Below are 22,778 nucleotides of genomic sequence, written 5' to 3' on the forward strand. Positions count from 1 at the left end.
AGTGAACCTGAAGAATCTGATCACTTTAGGTGGTAATTAATGTGTGTGATATTGCTGGGACATTATATCTGTTTTTAGTGCTGAAACATTAGAACTGGCAGGAACCACCTTGTTCACCTCTGGCCAAGAGGAGAATTCGATTATTGGTCCTGCCAAGCTTTTGTCTGCAGAAACCATCACATCCGAACCAAAATGGGCTAGGTCACCTTTTTGTGTTTTTAACATTCAGTTTGGCTTGACAAATTGTTCCCTTCAGTTCAGAAGCTTGCATAACTTCAACATCGTCCTATCCATTGATGTTCCTTTACATGAATTTAAGACTATATCCATGGATAACTTTATAAACTAGTGCCATGTATCTTTTACTTGCCTTCTCTAAACTAAAAAGTCCCAGATGCTGCAACCGTTCCTCATAGGGCAGTCGCTCCATCCCTTTGGTCATTTCGGTTCCCCTTTTCCAACTCTGCAATATCCTTTTTGAAGTGAGGCGACCAGAGTATTCCAAATGCAGTTGCCCCATAGATTTGTATGATGGTATTATGATAGCGGCAATTTGCCTTTTTTCAGGGCTCCTGCGCACTGGGTCAACATGTCTATGATTTATCCTTCTTGAATAACTGTAAATTTGTGAGACATGTATGGATGTATGGATGGACTACTGCAATGCGCTCTACGTGGGGCTACCTTTGAAGGTGACCCGGAAACTACAACTAATCCAGAACACGTCAGCCAGACTGGTGACTGGGAGCGGCCGCCGAGACCACATAACACCGGTCTTGAAAGGCCTACATTGGCTCCCAGTACGTTTCCGAGCACAATTCAAAGTGTTGGTGTTGACCTTTAAAGCCCTAAACGGTCTCGGTCCAGTATACCTGAAGGAGCGTCTCCACCCCCATCGTTCTACCCGGACACTGAGGTCCAGCACCGAGGGCCTTCTGCCGGTTCCCTCACTGCGAGAAGCCAAGTTACAGGGAACCAGGCAGAGGGCCTTCTCGGTAGTGGCGCCCGCCCTATGGAACGCCCTCCCACCAGATGTCAAAGAGACTTTCAGAATACATCTGAAGGCAGCCCTGTTTAGGGAAGCTTTTGGTGTTTGATGTATTGCAGTATTTTAATATTTTTTTTGGAAGCCGCCCAGAGTGGCTGGGGAAGCCCAGCCAGATGGGTGGAGTATAAATTATTATTATTATTATTATTATTATTATTATTATTATTATTTATTATTTAATCAGCAATGATGGAGCCTGAGGTGGGTGCCTGAAGACTCAAATCACACATCTGACATAGCGATCCTTTAAGCAAATTCATTCCGATTTCAGCTGAGGTTGTGACATTTGAGAACATCACCATATAAAAAAAAGTATTCAAACAATTTGTCTCCTGACAGCCCAGATGCATTTAAGCTTTAAGTCTTCCCTCTCAGTCAATATCTGGTGTTAATATTATTTATTATTATTATTTATTCAATTTATATACAGCCCTTTATCTAAAGATCCCAGGGCGGTGAACAACATTAACAACATAATTCTCTTAGTATAATAATCAAATCACAGAAAAAATCACAATAACATTCCCCCCTCAACACACACACACATTTAAAAGGCCCACATTTAATATATTAGATACTGGATAGGGAGGGGAATAACAGTGAACTAAGAAGCTAAAGCTGAAAGATAAATGTTGAATAATGATGAGTTTTAAAATAAGAATGGAAGGGGAGGAGAGTTAAAAAAAAAATTCCATGTCTCAGCATGGATTCATAATGGGCTGCAAAATCACAACACAGACTTCCTGAAGTCCAGTTTGAGTCCTTTCTGAAAGCTCACTAATGAGTTTTTTATCTTGACTTGCTACATTATGTCAAACAGAAAAGCCACAGCAAGCGAAAAGCTACACTGGCAGAGCATTCCCAGCCTCAAATACCACATGATTACAGTCTGAGATGTCCACAGAGTCTAACCTGCTTCGTGATGCAGGCCCTGCAAAGCATATTTTTGTGCTGTGTTGAATTTTAAATGTGCTGATTCCACTTCATGTAGCATTTCTCATAAATGTGTGCTCTCTTTCTTTTCTTTTTTCCCCTCCTGGCAGCCTGAGAATATCCTGTGTGTGAATAGAGAGACAAATCAAATCAAGATTATTGACTTTGGGCTGGCAAGGAGGTATGTTGCTTTCAATCAAGCTACCAGCATCTTTTAGTTCCTAAATCCAAAGTCCATTTTCAAGTGATCCAATATTGGGAGAAATAGCGCAATAATAAAGAAAAGACTCTCTAGGCTACCAAAAGATGGCCAGTCTTGAACACATTTACCCTGTAGTTTAAATGATGAACCCAATAATACACATGTTGGTCGAAGTTTTTGAACTGGCAATCTTCACAGAAGGGTGAAAAGGCTGCTTTTGTTGCCGCAAATGCTGTCATAGACTGGAAGAGGGATCCAATTTTGCTTCTTTCCAAATAATTCAGAGCAAGAAGCTATCGTGACACAAGATCCTCTGTGACAGGCTGCATGTGGTCATCAAAATAAACACAGTCCTCTCAAATTCACATTCTGATCCTCAACATTTTCAGTGGGTTGACTTTAGTAGGGCTTATTTCATGCCATATGTTGAGGATGGCGGTACTAAACCAAATGGCAAAATTACAAAACAATGGCCGTACAAGAAAAGGAAGTTTGGGGCAAGACAACAAGAGGTGCTTTCTAGTCACCAGCATGTTTTATATCAGGCACAGGCAAACTCGGCCCTCCAGATGTTTTGGGACTACAACTCCCATCATCCCTGACCACTGGTCCTGTTAGCTAGGGATGATGGGAGTTGTAGTCCCAAAACACCTGGAGGGCTGAGTTTGTCTATGCCTGTTTTATATTCTCTGGCATCATCCTGACAGCTATCTGTTTGCCTGTCCCCACTAACTGCCTATTTAAAGCATCTTTGGGCGGAATTCAATGTAGTGTTCAGTGGGATATGTGTGAGTTCAACGTGGTCTGCCCACACAGTGGGACTCCCCCCCCCCCACTTCCTTCACTGCTGTCGCACGTCCCCTAAACCTAGTCTGGGTTTTTTCCCCAATCCTCCAGAGCACATTTAGGGAGTGTGGGGAAAGGAAAGGAAGAAAGTCCTGTGGACAAGTGGACCTTGTTCCACTTGCTCATCAACTTAGTTGAATCCGAACCTTTGTTTTGAACTCTTAAGTATCTGTACATACTGTAGACGCCATCTTTGCTGTCATTGTTTCTCATGAATTCCATTGTCGTTCATTAGATATAAACCAAGGGAGAAGCTTAAGGTCAACTTTGGCACTCCAGAATTCCTCGCTCCCGAAGTTGTAAACTATGACTTTGTATCGTTTCCTACCGACATGTGGAGTATAGGTGTCATTGCCTATATGTTGTAAGTATGCTGCAGCCTACATTGTTCAGACTGTGTTTTTCTTCTACAGTTGATGTCAACTTGATGAAAGCTACTCCTGGACTCTGACTGTTGCTCAAAGTCCAGAAGGTTTACGTTGCTCCATGATCTACGTAATGCACAAAACGTTTTGCCTGTTTCCCTGTTTCCCGCAGGCTTAGCGGATTGTCTCCTTTCCTGGGTGATGATGATAATGAGACTCTGAACAACATCCTGGCTTGTCGGTGGAACTTTGAAGATCAGGAATTTGAAAAAGTGTCGGAGGAAGCTAAAGACTTCATCACTAAGCTTCTCATTAAGGAAAAGGGGTAACCAGATTCCAGTAGCTTCAATGTACTGTCCAACCAGAAACTGTTATCCAGTTTCCAAAACTGAAAAGTTCTTTTTATATGTATCTCGCAAATGGTAGAGTGTTTCAATGATAAAATCCATTATAAACAAGGAGACTTTTGAAGTGTGTATCCGGTAAAATGAACAGGGATAGTTCAGTCAGTAGAACATGAGGTTCTTAATCTCAGGGTTGTGAGTTGGAGTCGCTTATTGGGCAGAAGGATAGGATTAGATGACCCTTGTGGTCTTTTCCAACTATACAACTCTATGATGTGACTAGATTTTAAGAACTTTTCTGTTTAATTCAACAGGAGTGAATTGAGCGTAGGTCAATAGTTAAATATCATTGTTCGTTTATCTGTTTGATTTATAATTCATCCACCCACAATCCTAAGGGGCTTTGGGTAGATAACAATACACTAAAACCCCAGCTTCACTGAGCAAATTCTCACATCATCTCTGTCTCCTGGTGACCAGAAGCCAACATTATACTGCATTTGTCAGTTCCCTCACTGCGAGAAGCCAAGTTACAGGGAACCAGGCAGAGGGCCTTCTCAGTAGTGGCGCCCTCCCTGTGGAACGCCCTCCCACCAGATGTCAAAAACAAAAACAACTACCAGACTTTTAGAAGACATCTGAAGGCAGCCCTATTTAGGGAAGCTTTAAATGTTTGATCTATTACAGTATTTTAATTTTTTTTTTTTTTGGAAGCCGCCCAGAGTGGTTGGGGAAGCCCAGCCAGATGGGCGGGGTATAAATAATTAATAAATAAATAAATAAATAAATAAATATTATTATTATTTCCAGGAGAAATTTTCCAGGCCCAACTAGTGCTCCATCCTGTTCTCACAATGGCCAATCCAATGTCTATAGGAAGCCTGCAAGCAGGACCTGAGTGCACCCACTAGTATAAAGGCCCAATCGAGATCAGGATTGTATTCTGAACTGGGATCCCATGTGACTGCTTTTCTTCCAAAATAAAAGTGGCCAGCTTAAGCATGCTTTTAAAAAAGGTTAATAATGTAAAGTGTGGTTTGTTTCTCAGCCGTAAATTTAAAATTGCCTTTCAGTCAATCCTGTTTTTTTTTTTGGGGGGGGGGGCACATTTTAAACATGACTGCTGCAATCGCTGTATAGCTATTAAATACTGACACTCATTTTTACTCTCCTTTAAGCTGGAGGATAAGTGCAACTGCAGCCTTAAAGCATCCTTGGCTATTTGACCAAACACTCCATTGCAAATTGCAATCTAAGGTTTGTATATCAGAATAGAATTGTTTTCTTGTTCCTAAGCAGGGGCTCAGAGGAGAAAATGGTTTAGCTCATTGTGCTAAATGTGATCTTCCAAAATCCACACTTCCCAAACTGAAAGGTGAACCAAAGGAAATCTCTTCTTCAAAATTTGCACGGCTCTGAATTTTGTGGTGCAGTCCTCCCAGCCAAACGATGCATACAAAAATGAATTCTGCTATGTGGAGATTGCTTCCACATAATGCTTATGCTGGGCAAAATTACGTGCAAAAAAGTATTAAGAGAACTGTGCACAAATTTTTCATGCGGGCTGCATCTACAGTGGGGCAAACTGAAGACTGGGGTGGGGGATGAGAAACTGAGAGTAACTGAAGTTGACAAATTCACCCATCTCTATTCCTATGTCAGTTCTGCTATTGAACCTATCTGGCTAGACTCTTATGCCTGTGCTGATGTTGGTATTGTTGGTGTTTTAAAACTACCAACTACTAAAGATGAATGAGTCCTTGGAGCTCGGGAAGCTGACAGATGCAATAAGAGATAAACCTAAAAAGATGGTGAAAGAAGAATGGGAATGTTTAAATCATTATCTAGGGGATAAGGGTTCATCAATAAAGACCTGGTCATGTTTAGAATGATACCGCATAGGGAAATGTTCCCTGATACCAAGATGAGGGATTCTATGGAATGCAGATAGAGAGAATTGATAAGAATAATGATCTGTTGTGACCTTGACGGAAGCATACAATAGACGAGCCTTCATATGTTTTGGCTCATTTCCCTCCCCCGCCTTCTCCTTATTTCCTCTTTCTTTTTTCTTTCCGTAATGACTTATGTTCTATGCCATGTACTTTGATATTTTTTATAGTTTTTTAGCCTTTTCCATTATTATTATCAAGGATTTTTCTTTTGTAATTTTGGTTGTTTTTATCTATATTTGTTTAAAGCAAAAAACACCCCCAAAAACCTACCAATGTATGTGTGGTGCCTATTGGTGTGAAGAAATTATGCTGGTTATTGTAGATGTGGATTTAAGAGCGTGAGGTGCCCCACCCCGGCATATGTACTCTGGCTTCTGACAAAAGAGCTTAGCCCCCGCCATTATAGATGCTCCCCACATGAATGCCTGATCACTCTTTTTTTTATGAAGATATTTATTAAGATTTTCCATTTTATACAAACCAAGAAAAAAAAGGGGAAAAAAATAAAAAGAAAAAATATTAAGAACACATAAATTTTATATCTTATTTTTCAATAACATATTTCCCTGACCTCCTCATACCTCCCCTTCTTGTATTCCAGTTCAAATTGTTCATCCAGCAAATCCTTATCTCATAGCATTACAGCTAAAAGCCTTATTTTCTATCCATCTTCTTAAATTATTGTAACTTATACTTTTACTTATATACAAAAAAAGAACTATTTTTTCATATTCTTTTGTACCATTACAGCTGATAACCCCTTAATTTCAATCCAACATCACTCAGTATTCCTTAATATTACAATATTTTTGCAAATAGTCTTTGAATTTCTTCCATTCTTCTTCTGCCGATTCTTCTCCCTGGTCACGGATTCTGCCAGTCAATTCTGCCAGTCCCATAAAGTCAATCAATTTCGTCTGCCATTCTTCCAGAGTGGGTAGATCTTGCGTCTTCCATGAATGCCTGATCACTCAAATACCCAATTTGCATCATCTCTCCCCTTTTGGAACCTCTACTTACCATCATAATCCGTTCCGTTTGCCCGTCCTTTGGGCAAAACGGGTCACTGGTAGAAGCGCCGTTGCGCGCATGTGCAGATGGTGGCTTCTGCGCATGTGCAGACGGCGGCAGCCGCTTCTGTGCATGTGTAAACGGCAGAAGCCGCTTCTGCGCATGCGCGGATCATGGCAAACCCAGTATTTACTTCCGGGTTTTCCGCGGTCGTGACTTGGATCGGGCCCAAGTATTTTTTTTAATTTTTTTTTAAAAGATATTTATTGGAGTTTTACAAAGACATGAATTTAAAAGATCATATAAAAAGAAAGAAATACAATAAAAGAAACATAGAAAAATACATAAAATAAGAAAAGGAAAATAAAAACAAATCCATTTTTGTAACCCTAACTCGTTATCTTATTTCCTTGGCCTCCTCACACCTCCCCTTTTTGTATTCTCATTTAAATAATCAAATCAGCAAATCCTTACCCTCTTTCGTTTATCTTAACTCTATATCTTAACATATTATAACTCTATATTTTCATCCATTTATCAATTCATTTTTGCATATTCTTATGTTGCTAATGCCACTTATTTTCAGTCCAACATCATTTTAACATTCATTAATTTTACAGTGTTTCTGAAGATAGTCTTTAAATTTCTTCCAGTCTTCTTCCACCAACTCTTCTCCCAGGTCACGGATTCTGCCAGTCATTTCCGCCAATTCCATATAATCCATCACCTTCATCTGCCACTCTTCCAGGGTGGGTAGCTCTTGTGTCTTCCATGGATCGGGCCCAAGTAGAGGCGGTTGGAAGTAGAGGTTCTACTATAGTTGCTCGCTGTTTTAAATGTATCACAAGGCTTGGACTCCAGTTGAGCCAGTTCTGACATTCTCTTTTATCTCCCTGTAGAGAAAAGCTAAGGCTTCCGCTGGATCTCAGGCACCTGTGACTCCATAAGCTCTATGAGAAATGGAAGGTTGGTAACATTTCGGATATCAGTGGAAAGTATTGATTACTGCGCCACTCTGTGAAGGCCACTGCTTTGCTATGAAACGTCCTCACTACATGGATTAAAGGGGTTTCTTCCTACCACCATGTGGTCAAAAGAAATCACCAGATCTGTATAACAATAGATTATGAATGCATGGAACCATGTGCAATTGTTTAGGGCAGTTTCCATAACAAGTGTACAGCTTCAAGTTAGTGCCGGTGGGTTGACTTAACATTGACACCTGAGATAGTCTTTGATTAGTAGCACAAAGCAGAAGCGGCTCAGCCTCTGGGGTGGAACTGCTCTGCTCGCTTTCTGGCAAGGGAGTCACTGTTGCTTACTGAGAGGCAGAGCGGCAAGGCAGTGAATTAGTTTATTTGTTCTTGCAACCACTGTGGTCATTTCAACCGTCATTACAAAGAAATATACATCCTATCCTTGCTATACAGAATGCACATAGATACACCATTAAAAAGACAATGTTAGCCAATTTATACATACATACATACATACATACGTACATGGGGGGCGCGGGGGGTGCTGTGGGTTAAACCACAGAGCCTAGGACTTGCCAATCAGAAGGTCGGTGGTTTGAATCCCCACAACGGGGTGAGTTCCAGTTTCTCGGTCCCTGCTCCTGCCAACCTAGCAGTTCAAAAGCATGTCAAAGTGCAAGTAGATAAATAGGTACTGCTCCGGTGGGAAGGTAAACGGCGTTTCCGTGCGCTGCTCTGGTTCGCCAGAAGCGGCTTAGTCATGCTGGCCACATGACCCAGAAGCTGCACGCCGGCTCCCTCGGCCAATAAAGCGAGATGAGTGCTGCAACCCCAGAGTCGGCCATGACTGGACCTAATGGTCAGGGGTCCCTTTACCTTACCTTTACATACATACATACATACATACATACATACATAAAATGCAAACCAAAACACATACGTTTCTATATTTCATTGACAATCAGGTGGCTACAGTCCGCCATATTATCCTTGATGAACATTCTTCTCAGTTTTGGGGCGGCAATCACAAATCTTGCCATGTTGTTTGTCACAAACTTAACAAAGCCAGACAACAAATATGTGATCTCTACTTGTTCATCAGCTTCAGACGTCTGACACAACAATTCAAGGATAGCTCTTGGTTCAGAATACAGAGGGCAATGTAATACATAATGGTATAGATCTTTAACTGCTTGAGCGACACATATACAAAGCCGCTTTTCTGCTGGGATTTTCCTGTAGCGTCCCTCTAAATATTCTGAGGGCATTAGTCTGAAAATGCAAAGCCAGAAATGAACAAATTGGTAAATCATACAGATAGTTCTCAAAGCCATGTGTTACCTTAATTAACTGTAGCTGTGGAGAGAACCTTGATTTCGGGATCGCCTGTAAATCTTGTGCAAAGCAGTGAGGAGGACAGCTTGGTGCAAATTCGCCAGTGCACCCGATCCGGCACTGCTGCCAGTGCTTTTGCACCACAACGACCTTGCCACTCCCCTTCTTGCTCCCAGTAAGCAACAATGACCCACCTGTCGGGAAGGTAGTGTAGCAGCTCTGCTGCACCTGGCAAGACACTTCTGATACTAAGACTGCAGCCCTAAGCACACTTTTTCATTAGCAATGGATCCATTTGTAGCTCTCAGTCTAAGCCATCACATCCCTGAAAGATGCAGAGCAATGCAGTCCCCTCCCCAAAGTATAATTTGGTCATCTAGCCAGAATTCAATGTCCTGTCAGAACCATATCACAAAACTGTTCTGACCATTCTTGCACGGTATGTTTTCAGATTACCAGAATGGTTTTAAAAAACACACACTATGGGAACAAGTTCAAGGGACTATGGAGAATATCTGGAGATGGCTCCTTCTTGATTTTGGAAATGCTGAAAGCTCCTGCTTGCATAACCACTTGTTATTTATTTTTTTAAACTTGCGAATATTAACTTAAGATATGAAATACGCCACTTTGCATTTTGAGTACTAATTCTCAGTGATGTTTTGGTCCGTTTGGCAAGAGACAGTGAGCGCGATGGGGTTACATTTATAACTGGATGGCTTGTAGCATTGTTTTGTAAAGACTGCTCTGCAGAGCTTCGAGGTTTCTGGTTTATAGTAGATTCCTGTAAGTTGCATTACATGTCTCCATGTCTAAGCCACCAAAACCACATTGTTCCCAGTCACTTCAATCATGCACTGAGTCAAATTTGTGGGAAGAGACTCCTTGCCTCAACCAGACAGGGTGGAATAAGGCAACATTTCTTATTTTGTCCGGTCTCCAATTTATTCCACATCTGGTGTGAACTCAGGCTCCAATCCTAACCCCATGGACCTGGGAGTAAGCCCAATTGAATTCAGTAGGACATGCTTCAAGGTAGACATGTGTTGTGGTACCAAGGGGTTGCTCGAGAGCAAGTAGGCAAATGCCTCCCTGCTCGGCTGTGAAGCCTTGCTTTTGATGCCAAAATAAACTTTCTCTGTGAAGAGCGCCACTCTCCCGTGGCTGGCTCATTCACTGGCAGAATCTGTGAGTGGGCAGTCCTTAAAACATTCCCCAGCAGAGTAGTTTCTTGACGCCCAATCTGTGCCTCCCCTCTCGGCGCAGGAGCCTACTGCGCAGAGAGGGCATGGGTAATGGAGGACCTCTCTCCTCCCCGCTTTGCCCAGGCAAGGTGTCCAGGCACCGCCTCGCCTCCTCCGAGCCCTGAAGCTCCTCTCCACTGGAGGCGTGGTTACTCTCCTCCACTGAGGAGGGGCTGCTTCCCATGATCTTTGGGGGCTCTGTGTAATCCATCCAGCTTTTCCCCTATCGCCCCTAAGCCGATGGCAGTTCCCTGACAACATGGTTAGGTGGTCTGCATGTATAGAAATAATAGCTACCCATGTGGGCCCACTAGAAGAAAAAAATAATAATTGCCATGATAGGGTACCTTTATTAAGACCAATTAAAACGTCACAAGTGGGCAAGCTTTTGAGTTGCCCAGAACCCCTGTTTAAGATGAATGTTAAGCAAAACAACAAGGCCCTGCATATGCATCAGTTCTCAGATGCAATGTGGGACAAGGGGACCTCTGATGCAGGAACATAGTTGCTGCTGTAAGGAAAGTGGAAGCAAACAAAACTGCTTAAAGAAAGAAGGAAATTCAGTGTGGGGGAGGTAGACGGAAGATTTTAGAAAGTGCTGTCTGGCTGCTAAAAATAAATTAAAAATAAATAAATCCCTGCCTTGTGAGTGACCTCAAAGTCATTAGAAGTTCTCCACCCATTGCCTTTTTGTCATTCCCTTTTCTGAAAATGTGCCCAAATAATTATACTGAGAACATTTGGAACAGCCCTGACTAGGAGATAGTCAAGAATCTGTTTGAATGGATTCCATAGAGCTGGAGGAAGGTGGCAGCTTTTGTGGGGGGACAGTGGAGAGCTTAGGAGTTTGTAGTTTGTAGTTTGGAAGAGAGGGAGAGAGGTGGGGAGAGTTGTGAGTTCACTAAAGGTAGGACCTCTCTCTGGGGATCTGGTGTGAGGTGGCAGATTTATTGCCTTGTATATTTGTAAACAGTGTAAATATTAGAGAGAGAGCCTAAGTCTCCAGTGCTTTTGCACCCAAAGGCAACCAAACCTAGATATTAAGTGGAGCATGCCACAGATTGAAAGGGGGCAATCTCTGAATGATCAAAGTGTGAATCAGGCAATGTTATTCATTTAACTGCATTCGTTAAGGGCCATTTTCCACATTCATAAATATTGCATGATAAAGCCCTACCAGTAAACAGCCCAGAATGTCGCTGAAGGATCACGTGTACATAATCCTGCTGCTGATTTTAACGAGATTTTTATCTGTTTCTTTTGCAGAAAAAGCTGCTGTGTGGTTACTGCTGCTATGACGTTTGGAAATTTAAAAAACCCAGCAGTTCTGGTGCTTCAACTTCCCCCCTTTCTCCCCATGATGACTTGAGGCTTTTTACTAAGTGGACCAATACCACTTTAGCTGCAGGATTGAGTCGCAGTAGTACTGAACTGCTTTCTTCCCCGGCTTTCTAGCTGTTTTCAGTAGCTGCTGAAATTTCCAGGAAGGTGTTTCTGTTCAAAGGTGGCTGCTTGAATTTGTGCTTGAGGTTCTTATCATTGCTTGAATTCCAGCGTGATAGCTCTGGTTTTCCAGACTCAGCTGTTGAAAGAAATGGTGGGGATTTCTTTTAGATTATAAGATCTCCTCAGCTCAGCAGGTTAGGGTTGAACTCAACTGGGAGAGGATTGCTTTCAAAGAAACTGTATTGGGGGGGGGGAGAAGCAGGTAGCAAATGTGGAAGACTGTGTGTGGAGTTTAATTTTTAAGACAAGGTGTTCTCTTCTTACCATATAATAAATAGAGTGATTCTATTACAGCAGTGTGTAAATGGCATGGAAGTATGTTTGCTCTCAGTGCACCATGAAATGCCTTTTCTGTGCCTGCTAACATATCACTCTGATACCATTTTTAATTCAGCCAGGTTATCTTAGGCAACTGCACAATTCGAATGCAGAGAAGCATGTGTTCCCCCATCTCGCCTCCCCCTCAAAAATTGGTAATCTTGTGCCTTCGAATATTTGTTCATATTCTTTAAGCATCATAATGAAAGGAATCCCAGTATATATTTATTTTTATGTTGAACAGAGCAGGTAAAAGAAAAGAAGAATGCGCTCTGAAACTGAGAATCATAATATTCTCCTGGCTTGACAGCTGGCGCAGTGGGAAACATGAACTGAGTGAGGCTCCTAATTCAAATTTCACCTCAGCCGCTGTCTCCCGACCTCAGCCCCTCATCTCAGTATTAGGATAACAAAACTGACCCACCTTACAAGTTGTTGTAAGGGTTACTGAGTCAATGCCTGTAAAACGTTTTGAACGCTCACAAAAATTCATATAAAATAGAAGGATTGCAGATATTGCTGCAACAGAATTAAGCCGTTGTAGTATTGTAGTAATGTTAAAATGCTGTCCTGCACATTTCATTATAGAAGATCTTCCATTTATCTAAATATGGCTGAATTTATCACTGCCAATGAAGGGTATTTAAGTTGTTATGTGGCCCCAATTCATTGGTCGACATGGCAATATCTCTATTGCAAGACATCAAAAAATAAAGCCCCATGGAAGCCTTGCAAAGAGCAGAACTTCATTTTCCTGTAAAATGAGGCAGCATCTTCCCTTTTATCCAGCCTCTCAAAGTTCCCATTCCTGTGGCATTTGGAAGGAGAGCTTGGGAAATACATGAAAAGAAGACCTTGCCCAAGAAATTAAGATTTGTTTTAGCTGGCATATAAAAACACAATTATTGCTAACACAGCAACTTTTTGCCATGCATGTGTGATAGCTACCAGCTGCACCAGCAATGGGCGAGAGTGCTGTTCACATCACGAGTGTAATCCATGACAATGCAGCACCCCTCCTTTAGCGTAACAACTTTTCTAATTCTGACAAAATCTGCAGGCTGAATGTGGAAAGGGATTTCAATATACACTTTAGTGCCAGTATTAAGGGTTTTCTCTCTTCATAACACGCACAAGCTGCATGCGGTTTTCAGTCTTTGATAAATATACATATATGTCTTTGTGTGATCGTAGTATTCTAACTGCTGTCTTTGTTTGGGGAAAAAAGAAGGGGGGAAGGATGACCCAGATCCTTGTAGAAAATTAGAATGATTTAGATTCAATCCTTCAAATTTCAATCTTTTGTAAGTTGTGGAACCAATTCAGGCACAATGTTTTGCATTCATAGGAAGGCTCATGGAATTAGTCCTCTGAGTGTGTGCATGTGTGCATAAATGCACACATACACATGGAGGAAAGGGTTGGTTTTTTTCTTTTTCTTTTTTGCAAATTCACACAGCTTGCTAGATAATCTCACAACTCATGATTGGGCTCCTGGATGTTTCCTGTTTATAAGATTGTTTAGATGTCTGGACAAACCATTGCCCTGCACACCAAAAATGAATGCGTAAGACAAGTTTTGGAATGGCGGGTCATAACTTTATTAAAATCAAGGACCTGCAAGGGAAGAACTAGAAAACAGTGCAGGCCAGCTATCTTGATGAAGTGGACAAGGAGAGCCTCTGAAGTCTGTTGGAGGTAGCCTCAATAGTCCCATCAGAGGCCACACACAAAATTCCTACTCAGTTCCTAAAATTCAACGGGCAAATCCTATATGACAAAAAAGGGAGAGCAGGGTGCCATGCTGGTCAGAGAAAGAGTCCAGAGAAGGAGGGGTTGGGTTACTAAGCCAGTCAGATGTCATGGATTAATAGAATTGTAGAGTTGGGATGGACTCCGAAGGTGATGCAGTCCAACCCATGCAATGCAAGAATGTCCCCATGTGACATGATGATGTCACAAGACAGTAAACTCTTATGATGCCATTTCCAGTGGGATAGAGGCAAATGTAGCCCTGCAATAATGTGGAGGGCTGAGGTGCTGGGTGGCGGTGTCCAAGAGCCAACACAGTGATACAAAACATTATGCTAGAATTGGACCACGTGTAAGAGTTCTGTGGTCTTTGTGTGCTTTCTGTTGCTTCAGAAAGAGAGTACTCCTACAGGAATAGTAAAAACCAGTACAATTTTTATTCTTGTCTTCAAATTTCCCATCGTGTTATCAATGGCAACCCTGAGTTTCGTGACAATCTATGGGCATCGTTGATAAATTGGCATCAGTCAAAGCCTTAATCAGGGCTGTTTTCAAATGTCAGATCCACCTCATGACAAAACAGTGGCATGCCACCCAGGGGTACCCCAGTAGTTTCCAGGCTATTCTTGCTGCTTGCTCAGACATCTTTGTTTTATCAGGTGGCATTAAAACTGATATCTGCAGTGCTAGCTTTTGCAAGCACAGGGGGCCTACGAAACATACTTACATGCTAACAGAGGCTACCACATGGCAGAAGGAAACACATGATTTGAAATGATAGTAGCATGTTGGTGATCTAGTCCAGAAACCTCATGCCCACACCACAAGTTAGATGTAAGTTGTGAAAACTTTTCAGTGGTTGGAGATTTGAAACGTGGGCTATGTTCAGAACTGAGTGATCAGAGGAGCAGAAGAAGGTTTCAGTAAGTTGGGTTCAGGAGATCACTCAACATAGAGTGAGGTACAGGTAGAGGTGGAACAGGGAACAAGGTAAAATAGTACAGGCTTGCAGATCCTACTTGGAACCAACATAACTTCATTAATTCATGGACTTTCAGAAGGAAGACCATGCATAGCCAAGTAGGTCAGAGAAGAGAAATTGGTGGCTCTTATGAGGGAGAGATTGCGGTCTGTCCGTCAGCCTCAATGACAGCATATGGAATAATAACCTACAGTGATGGCTATCCATCAGATCATTAGTTATCTAAGTTTACTCATGCCACTGGAACCTGTGCTAGAAAATTAATTTATGTTGCTGCATCTTATTGTGCAACAAAGCAGAAAGTTGGAGGAATGCAGCCTATTCAACACAATGTGATTCACTGATGCAAGGGCACACATATCCCACGAGGTTTTGAAAACCAAGCTCTGTACTTATCAATAACTGGCTGTAAACTTGCGAAAAGCAACACTTGGTGGGTAACATACACATTACACAGCAAGAAATCAATTCCATTGAATTAATACATATCCTCAGATATATGTTCTGCCCTGTATTTCTGAATGTCTGAATATAAGCAACCTGGCCATTGGTCTCCTTGTGCTTGCAAACGCTATCACAGGAAACACACCACTGTCCCGTTCACTTCAAAGGAAGGGAGCAGCTGTGTGTGTATCCCTCTACAAATATATGAAGTTTCCTGCCTTGATGTTGAATGGGGCAAAACATCAGAGCCCACATAGGGAGTTGAACCAAAGCTGAACTCTGTGGATTATGCACAATGCTATATCCTCGGACTGCTCTGCTGTGAAAACCCTCCTGAACTGAAGGTATGGGGGTTGGGTTGCCATTTGGCATCCATTGCAAATGAACGCCATGGGTTATATCCAGTTGTGCCTATCCATTCATAGAAGGCTCTTTACGACAGCGGAAAGCGGTTAGGAAGCAATGTTTGCAGACTCCCACTTTCTCCTGCAGATTTGAGGGCGTTGCAGAAGGAAAGGAGGAATCAATGAAAATTGCTCCCCTTCCCATACATTCACAAAAGCCACCACTGGATCGAAGAGGTTTCTATCAATGGAGGCACACAAACAAGTACAACCAGTGCTTTTTCCCCTTAATTTTTTTTTAGGGGTACTCTCATTTTGACTCAAGAAAATCACCAAAATCAGATCAGGGAAAATAAATACAGTAAAAGGACAAAAGGACAAAGATTCGCAAAATGTTTAGGGGTATGTGTCCCCCCAGAAAAAAGCAGCCCCATGTTTTTGCAAGCTAGGCACAACTTCTACAAGGAAAATAACTTTTATTTTGTAAGTTCTTGGGTAAGGAGCAAAAGAAAGCAAACTTGGCTTTTAGGATCCCACAGAACTGTGTGGTAATCATGACAGTGTTCAGTTTCTTTACACTAATCCCTAAGTGAGATTGACAGGTATTTCACAGTCATGTTTAACAGTCAGATGTAACTAAATGCTTGTTTGTCGCTATGTACAATGCACTGCATATAATATGTTGAAAGAGATGAAAAATGCCACCTGTAAATAATGCTTTCAACAGTCGCAATTTCAAAACAGTTGTAATCATGGTATCATGTTCAAGGCACCTTTTCTTGACTTTTAAGATTATATTAAAGTAATACTTGATCAACTAGAAGATAACTACTTCTACAAGACTCATATAAATTATTATTCTATATTTATTGCACTTTGAACAGCATGCTTTTAACTCCACTTGGCTTTTTTATTTTATAAACGATATAACCACAGTTTGTTCTGTTCAGGGTTTTTGTGCGTGTGTGTATTTCACAACACAGTTTTTTCTGATTTTATACCAGGCTAATCAAAGAGAGTGAGTGTGTAACTGTATGTGTGTTTTTGCTTATCTGTACGGAATTTTGTTTTTAAGAGTTTTAGAAACTGTGAATTACCATGTTTGAGAGCAGGTTGCTTGAGGAGGGCACTTTACAAGCTATAGTTATTGCATTCAGCTATTCATTCACAGATGGGCAGAGGTGACTACAGCGACTGCATTTGCAACTAGGGAACAGAACAGACGTTTTTCCTAATAAACGTGTCAAGATTCAGAATCCAGTGGGGTGTGATTCCAAAACGATTGGATATCTAGTGTGGCACAAATGCAGTCCACATAAACTGCAAACTGCTATGGATTGGGTGTACTTTTGGTGATAGTTGGGCCTTAATCACTTTTCAGTGGCTTTCTGCCTCTATTTTGTTCTCTCTCATTTGTGTCACTGCACTGATTGGTGAAATACAGTCATTCTTATACTAAGGCTCTTCTGGGCTTAGCTCATTCTGAGAATTTATGGATTGAAATGGTATAAAAGGTTTGTGCAGAGTGTCTCTTTCTCATTGCTAGGAATCACAGCCATTCTGCACACACAGCTGTGATTGGAGGAAAGGGCTTTCAGGTCAAAATATACTATTTCTGTGTAGACATATATGAGTTTTATTAGCTCAGCATCTCTCAACTAAGCACTCCACATATTCAGAAATGCCCATAACAGAAGGTATCAATTTTTTACAGCATACTATACTTGTGATTAAGGGACGCGGGTGGCGCTGTGGGTTATACCACAGAGCCTAGGACTTGCCGATCAGAAGGTCGGCAGTTCGAATCCTCGTAACGGGGTGAGCTCCCATTGCTCGGTCCCTGCTCCTGCCAACCTAGCAGTTCAAAAGCATGTCAAAGTGCAAGTAGGTAAATAGGTACCACTCCGGCGGGAAGGTAAATGGCGTTTCCGTGCGCTGCTCTGGTTCACCAGAAGTGGCTTAGTCATGCTGGCCACATGACCCGGAAGCTGTACGCTGGCTCCCTCAGCTAATAAAGTGAGATGAGCGCCGCAACCCCAGAGTCGGTCATGGCTGGACCTAATGGTCAGGGGTCCTTACACTTGTGATTAACCTTGGATTGCCAAGAATTAACATGGGATTTCAGTTGTTGTTGCTGCTGTTGTGAAGCTTGCAGATTTTGGACGCGCTGAAATCACAGTCAACAATCTACAAGGTCCCTAAGAATGCTCACATATTTCAGAGAATAATTCATGAGAACTTCAGGTTTTGCTTCTGGTTCAATGGTGACAAAAAGCTAAAATGACTTCTAGAGTCTTGTGGCATCTTAAAGACTAACAGATGTTTTGTTCCATTTCATCAGACAGATGGCAGGCGGGCAGGCAGGGTTTAGTATTTGCACCAATTTCTGCAGCAGCAAAGCAGCTCATGCCATGGAGTTTTAAGATCTCCTTCCTCTCTCCACCCAATCAATTCTACATCAATTTCATATTGCAGAAGAAAAGCTGGTTGCTGCCGGTAGGGTGCCTAAAAATGTGTGTGTCCATTTCCACTGAATAGCAACAAGACTTTTAGCTACATACCTCTGACCCTAATATGGTTTGAAATATAAATAATATCGGGTGAACAAAATGCAAGGTTTCAGTTATGATTCAGAAGTTGACAGCGATGACTAGTCCACAGCAGTCTTGCAAAGACCTTTAAAAAATGTTTTGCTCTCAGAAAGAAAGGATGCTATATCTTAATGCATTATTTTCTTTACTAGTATAATGCTACGTGATTATACCCAGTGTAAGTGAGGCTTAATATTGCATGAATCCACAGTAGGAACATTATGGATTTATGCACACTTAACTTTCGCCCCATGTCTTCCAGGAACAGTTGTGCACTTGAAAGCTCTGTGTCAGAGCTTTGGTGTTTTTTTACCCCAGAGCTTTCCCCGTGAAAATTTGGGTCTTCTGCAGATTGCTGTTTGCTCTGATTCCGCAGTAAAGAGTGGATTTTCACAGGGAAAGACAAGGGGGAGAGAGAGCACTCAGACATGGTGCTTTAAAACCCAGGCTGTGTTTGGAAAGCATTGAGGAAAGGTAAGTGTGGATAAGCCCTTAGACCAGAGGCTCTCAAAGTGTGTGACAGGACATGATTTCCTCCAGTGTTTCATCCTACCTGGGTTAAATTAAAAACACACCCAAGGCAGTGACATACTTGGTTGCACAAACCTTTCTCAATGCCTGGGAGGACAACTAATCAAATAAAGAATGGGGATTGAGTCTACATGGATTTAACCATATACTGAGACCAGTGCCGGATTTACGTATAAGCTAAACAAGCTATAGCTTAGGGCCCCACTCTCTTGGGGCCCCCCAAAAAATTAAAGGAAAAAACCCTGGATGTACATTTCCAAAATATAAGATTAAAAACAAATAAAATAAAACCTACATACAGCAACAGTGGCAAATGGCTTTAGATACCTATTAGGTCCATGAATTACCATATACCATATATTCAACACAAAAAACAGTGACAATTTGTTGTTGACAAAGGACAGCTGGACATATAAAGGGCCCCATTACCTTCAGTAGCTTAGGGCCTCATCAAACCTAAATCCGGCCCTGACTGAGACTTACACAGGTAGCAACGTCGAAAGAAATTAAAATCCCAGCAACTAAATAATAATAAAAAAGAGTGTTACTTCATTGGCCCCACAGACTTGTCCATCAGTTCAAATGCCGGGTGGAAACAAAGATCTAATACATAGAAAGGGGACGAGTTTGGAGGAACTCAGTATGCCTCTCTTATCAACTATCAGACGTTTTAAATGAGAGCCAGCTCCCACTTTGAGAATCCTGGATTTAGGCTGACATATTCACCTTCCATGAAGGCTAATAGTTCAACAGTTAACTACCTATATATAATGTTAGATGAAATATGCATCAAGGTTAACAGTTTGTAAATATGCTGTTCAGGTCTATGTTTAAGATTTCGAAAGCCATTAGCCTTCCAAGTACGTATAACATGGTACTTAATACCTGTTCTGTGTTCTACGGTAACAAATGGCTTGAATAGACTTTAAACTATAAAAATATGCAGAAGTTTATGTAATAAATGCATCTTTTTTAAAAGATGGTTTTTGTAGATTAACACATCCTCTTGTATTATTAAAATGTAAGACATAGCAATTGTGCGCACAAGTCATTGTAGAATAAACGATTACTTTATTTACTTGGAAGTTTGGGGTGGATTGTGTCTTTGTGTCCTAATTTTGCCCTTCAAATTTCAAATATGGTGTCCAGTTTTTTATGTGAATCTTACCTCAGCATTCAGTTGTTTTACCACACTTCTTTGCATCTCCTCATTATTTGGTAACTGTCAAAAAATAAAACTTCATAAGCTATCCAATGAAAATCATTACACGCTAGTGACCAAACATTTCCAAATATAAAAACTAAATGTCATTAAATGTCAATTATTGAAAGCAAATGTCATTGGATGATAACAAATAGCATTATAATATCTGATTATGTAGGCAGAATATCCAGTTAATATTCAGCATAAAAATTCACAGGGAGAATTACAAGAAAAAATGCTTGAAAGAAAATTCACCTTAGATCCAGTCTGAGGAACAGGATATCTTTGCAACAAAAGCACAAATCTGAGAGGAGCTTCCTGGCTCCCCTAAAGTAAAGGAGTATTTATTGTAAAATAGTTTTTGTGTGAAACACACACTCCTCCCTATCCCTCATCCAGGCAAGCAAGGAGCATTATCAGAGCTCAAAGGTGAATTTCAGGCAGGCAAAGACACTCAAGGATTGTGAAAAGTAGGGCCTGCAAGAGGTGTCTCTTGGGAAGCAGTGGTCTGGCTGAGAGGTTCCCGTAGTAAATAAAAGAGTGATCATCTACAAAGACCTCTAAACCAAGGTTTGTTATGGTATCAAAATAGCCTCTGTAAGTGGTTCAGTCTCTCTACACATAATACATAGACACAGGTCCACTGCTAAACCATGAGCGTTTTAAAGCTGAACTTTTAACATTTGAACCTGGCAAATATGCACATCTACTTAGACGTAAGTCATATTGAATTCAGTGTGGGCTACTCCCAGGTAAGTGTGCATGGGATGGCAGCTTATCTGGTATGTGTCCCAAAAGCAACCATATGAAACCATGCTTTGAAGCTGGCTTGTGACTCGCAGCTTATATTAACTCTGTTTTGCTGTTACATCCGAACTCAGTAGAGAGAGAGGGAGTGCAAAAGATGACACGGATTTGTATAAAAAGTGTGAATGCTAATATATATAGATATACGTGCAAATTTGTGAATAATTATTATAATACATGGGTAGGCATACTAAGGACTGGGGGGGGGCGGATCCGGCCCAATTGCCTTCTAAATCCGGCCCACAGACGGTCCGGGAATCAGCGTGTTTTTACATGAGTAGAATGTGTCCTTTTATTTAAAATGCATCTCTGAGTTATTTGTGGGGCACAGGAATTCGTTGATTTTTTTTTCTTTTCAAAATATAGTCCGGGCCCCCCCCCCACAAGGTCTGAGTCACAGTGGACCGGCCCCCTGCTGAATTTGCTGTCCCTGCTAATACATCTCACTCTAGTCAGAATGACGGTGACCACATTACCTACTCAGTCTGTTGCTCATGTGCAACTTGAAGGCTCCTACTCTCCCTTCTTGCATGCAACTTCAAGTATCTTGATTTCCCCGGGACATTCCCGGAATTACAGAAGCCATCCTGGCTTCTGATTTGATACCAGAATGTCCCGTTTCCCTCCTCCCTCTACTGCCACCATCACCGAGCTCAGTGGGGGAATGAGCTGGTGCTTGCAGTGGTGCTGTAATTTCACGTGAGCCAGCTAACTCGTGGGGCAGCACAGCACCAAAAGACACACGTCCCAGTTTTCACCAGAGGAATATGGGAGGGTGTGTTCTTGTGGTTCTTTATCTCTAAACCAGACTTGGCCTGGAAAATCTTTCAGAGATATGCCTGTCCTCCATAAACACATGTGTACCCTAATGTGTAAGTGCTTTGTAAGTAGCTTTAATTAACTCCCACTTCCCTTTCGTGATCATTAACTTCCCTTTCCTGTCATTCTGTATCTTCGGTTTTCTATTAGAGCAACTCATGTGTGCTGTGCAAAGAAAGCCTGCCTCACAGTTTCCTTGTCTGCTTCCTAATTCTTCAAGCCTTTTCCAGGTTGCTCTAGCATTACCGCTGCAAGTTATTTCCGTTTCTATTCCTGCCTCATTTGTCTGGACTGACTTGGAGGTTCTCTCAACCACTTTTTTTAAAAAATAAATTTTTATTAATTTTCCAACATATATTAAAACACAATACAACTGACAATACATAAACAAACAAACATATAAACACGTATAATTTCATAACCTCTTTTTCTTAAACCTTATTTCAACGACTTCCCCATACCTCCCTTTTCTGCATCCCTGTTTTAAACTTTTCCAGCAACCCCTAATTTCAATTACTTATAATTCACTTTCTTTAATCCTTTTTCTCTTACCCAATTATTTGTCACTGCAATTCTGTTTTACCTTACCCATGACATTTTAGCACTCATTAATTTTACAACAGTTCTTAAGATAAACTTTAAATTTCTTCCAATCTTCTTCCACCGTCTCTTTTCCTTGGTCGCGGATTCTGCCAGTCATCTCAGCCAGTCCCATATAGTCTATCACCTTCGTCTGCCACTCGGTTCTCTCAACCACTTTTATCTTACCTTTATTAGACACCAAGCCTTAGCCTTGCAAAAAATCAAGATCTTTCTTCTCTGTCCTTGAGAGGTCCAGGCCATAGTTGGGGAACACTTTATGGCATGACACAAACATACATCAATTGCAAACATGTCTGAATTAAAAAACATTTTGTTCGAAACAGCCTTTGAAGAATATCCCACATATTTCAAATCTTTATTACTTTAGTGCATACAATTATAAACAGGCTGACTAGAACAGAAACAATTCTCGAAAGATCATATGTAGCATTAGTGAATTTCTCCCCTTTCCCCCCCTACCTATCCCAATTATTTCAAACACCTGCTCCCTGTAAATTTTCTTTGCTGGCTCCTTTAATATTTTGAAGTGTTTGAAACACACATGGTGTGTCTTTCTTTTTAATTATTTTCAAGTTAATTTTAATTTTCTAAATTTCTTCAATCCTGCCCATTTCTTC

General features: G+C 41.3%; 1 protein-coding gene and 1 long non-coding RNA gene across 3 annotated transcripts in view; one reads left to right on the forward strand and one right to left on the reverse strand.

Moving 5' to 3' along the window:
• The window catches only part of MYLK4 (myosin light chain kinase family member 4), a 94,747-nt gene extending 78,206 nt beyond the window's left edge, over positions 1-16,541 (forward strand). The window contains exons 10-15 of one of the 2 annotated variants that reach the window (XM_083623853.1): positions 2,092-2,162; positions 3,265-3,393; positions 3,567-3,719; positions 4,917-4,995; positions 7,604-7,670; positions 11,527-16,541. In XM_083623853.1, the coding sequence (XP_083479979.1) occupies positions 2,092-2,162; positions 3,265-3,393; positions 3,567-3,719; positions 4,917-4,995; positions 7,604-7,651 (480 nt within the window). In that variant the 3' untranslated portion in view covers positions 7,652-7,670; positions 11,527-16,541. The remainder of the gene's footprint in view (positions 1-2,091; positions 2,163-3,264; positions 3,394-3,566; positions 3,720-4,916; positions 4,996-7,603; positions 7,671-11,526) is intronic. The other variant, XM_083623852.1, reaches the window with a different exon arrangement.
• Positions 12,794-19,965, reverse strand: LOC310767228. The gene is made up of 2 exons (XR_014550772.1): positions 19,455-19,965; positions 12,794-19,419 (listed from the first exon to the last, which is right to left on the reverse strand). It is a non-coding gene; the product is annotated as an uncharacterized lncRNA (long non-coding RNA).
• Between the last annotated feature and the right edge of the window lie 2,813 nt (positions 19,966-22,778).

The sequence above is a fragment of the Podarcis filfolensis genome, assembly GCF_964270895.1.
Source record: "Podarcis filfolensis genome assembly, chromosome: 7".
Lineage (NCBI taxonomy): Eukaryota > Metazoa > Chordata > Lepidosauria > Squamata > Lacertidae > Podarcis > Podarcis filfolensis.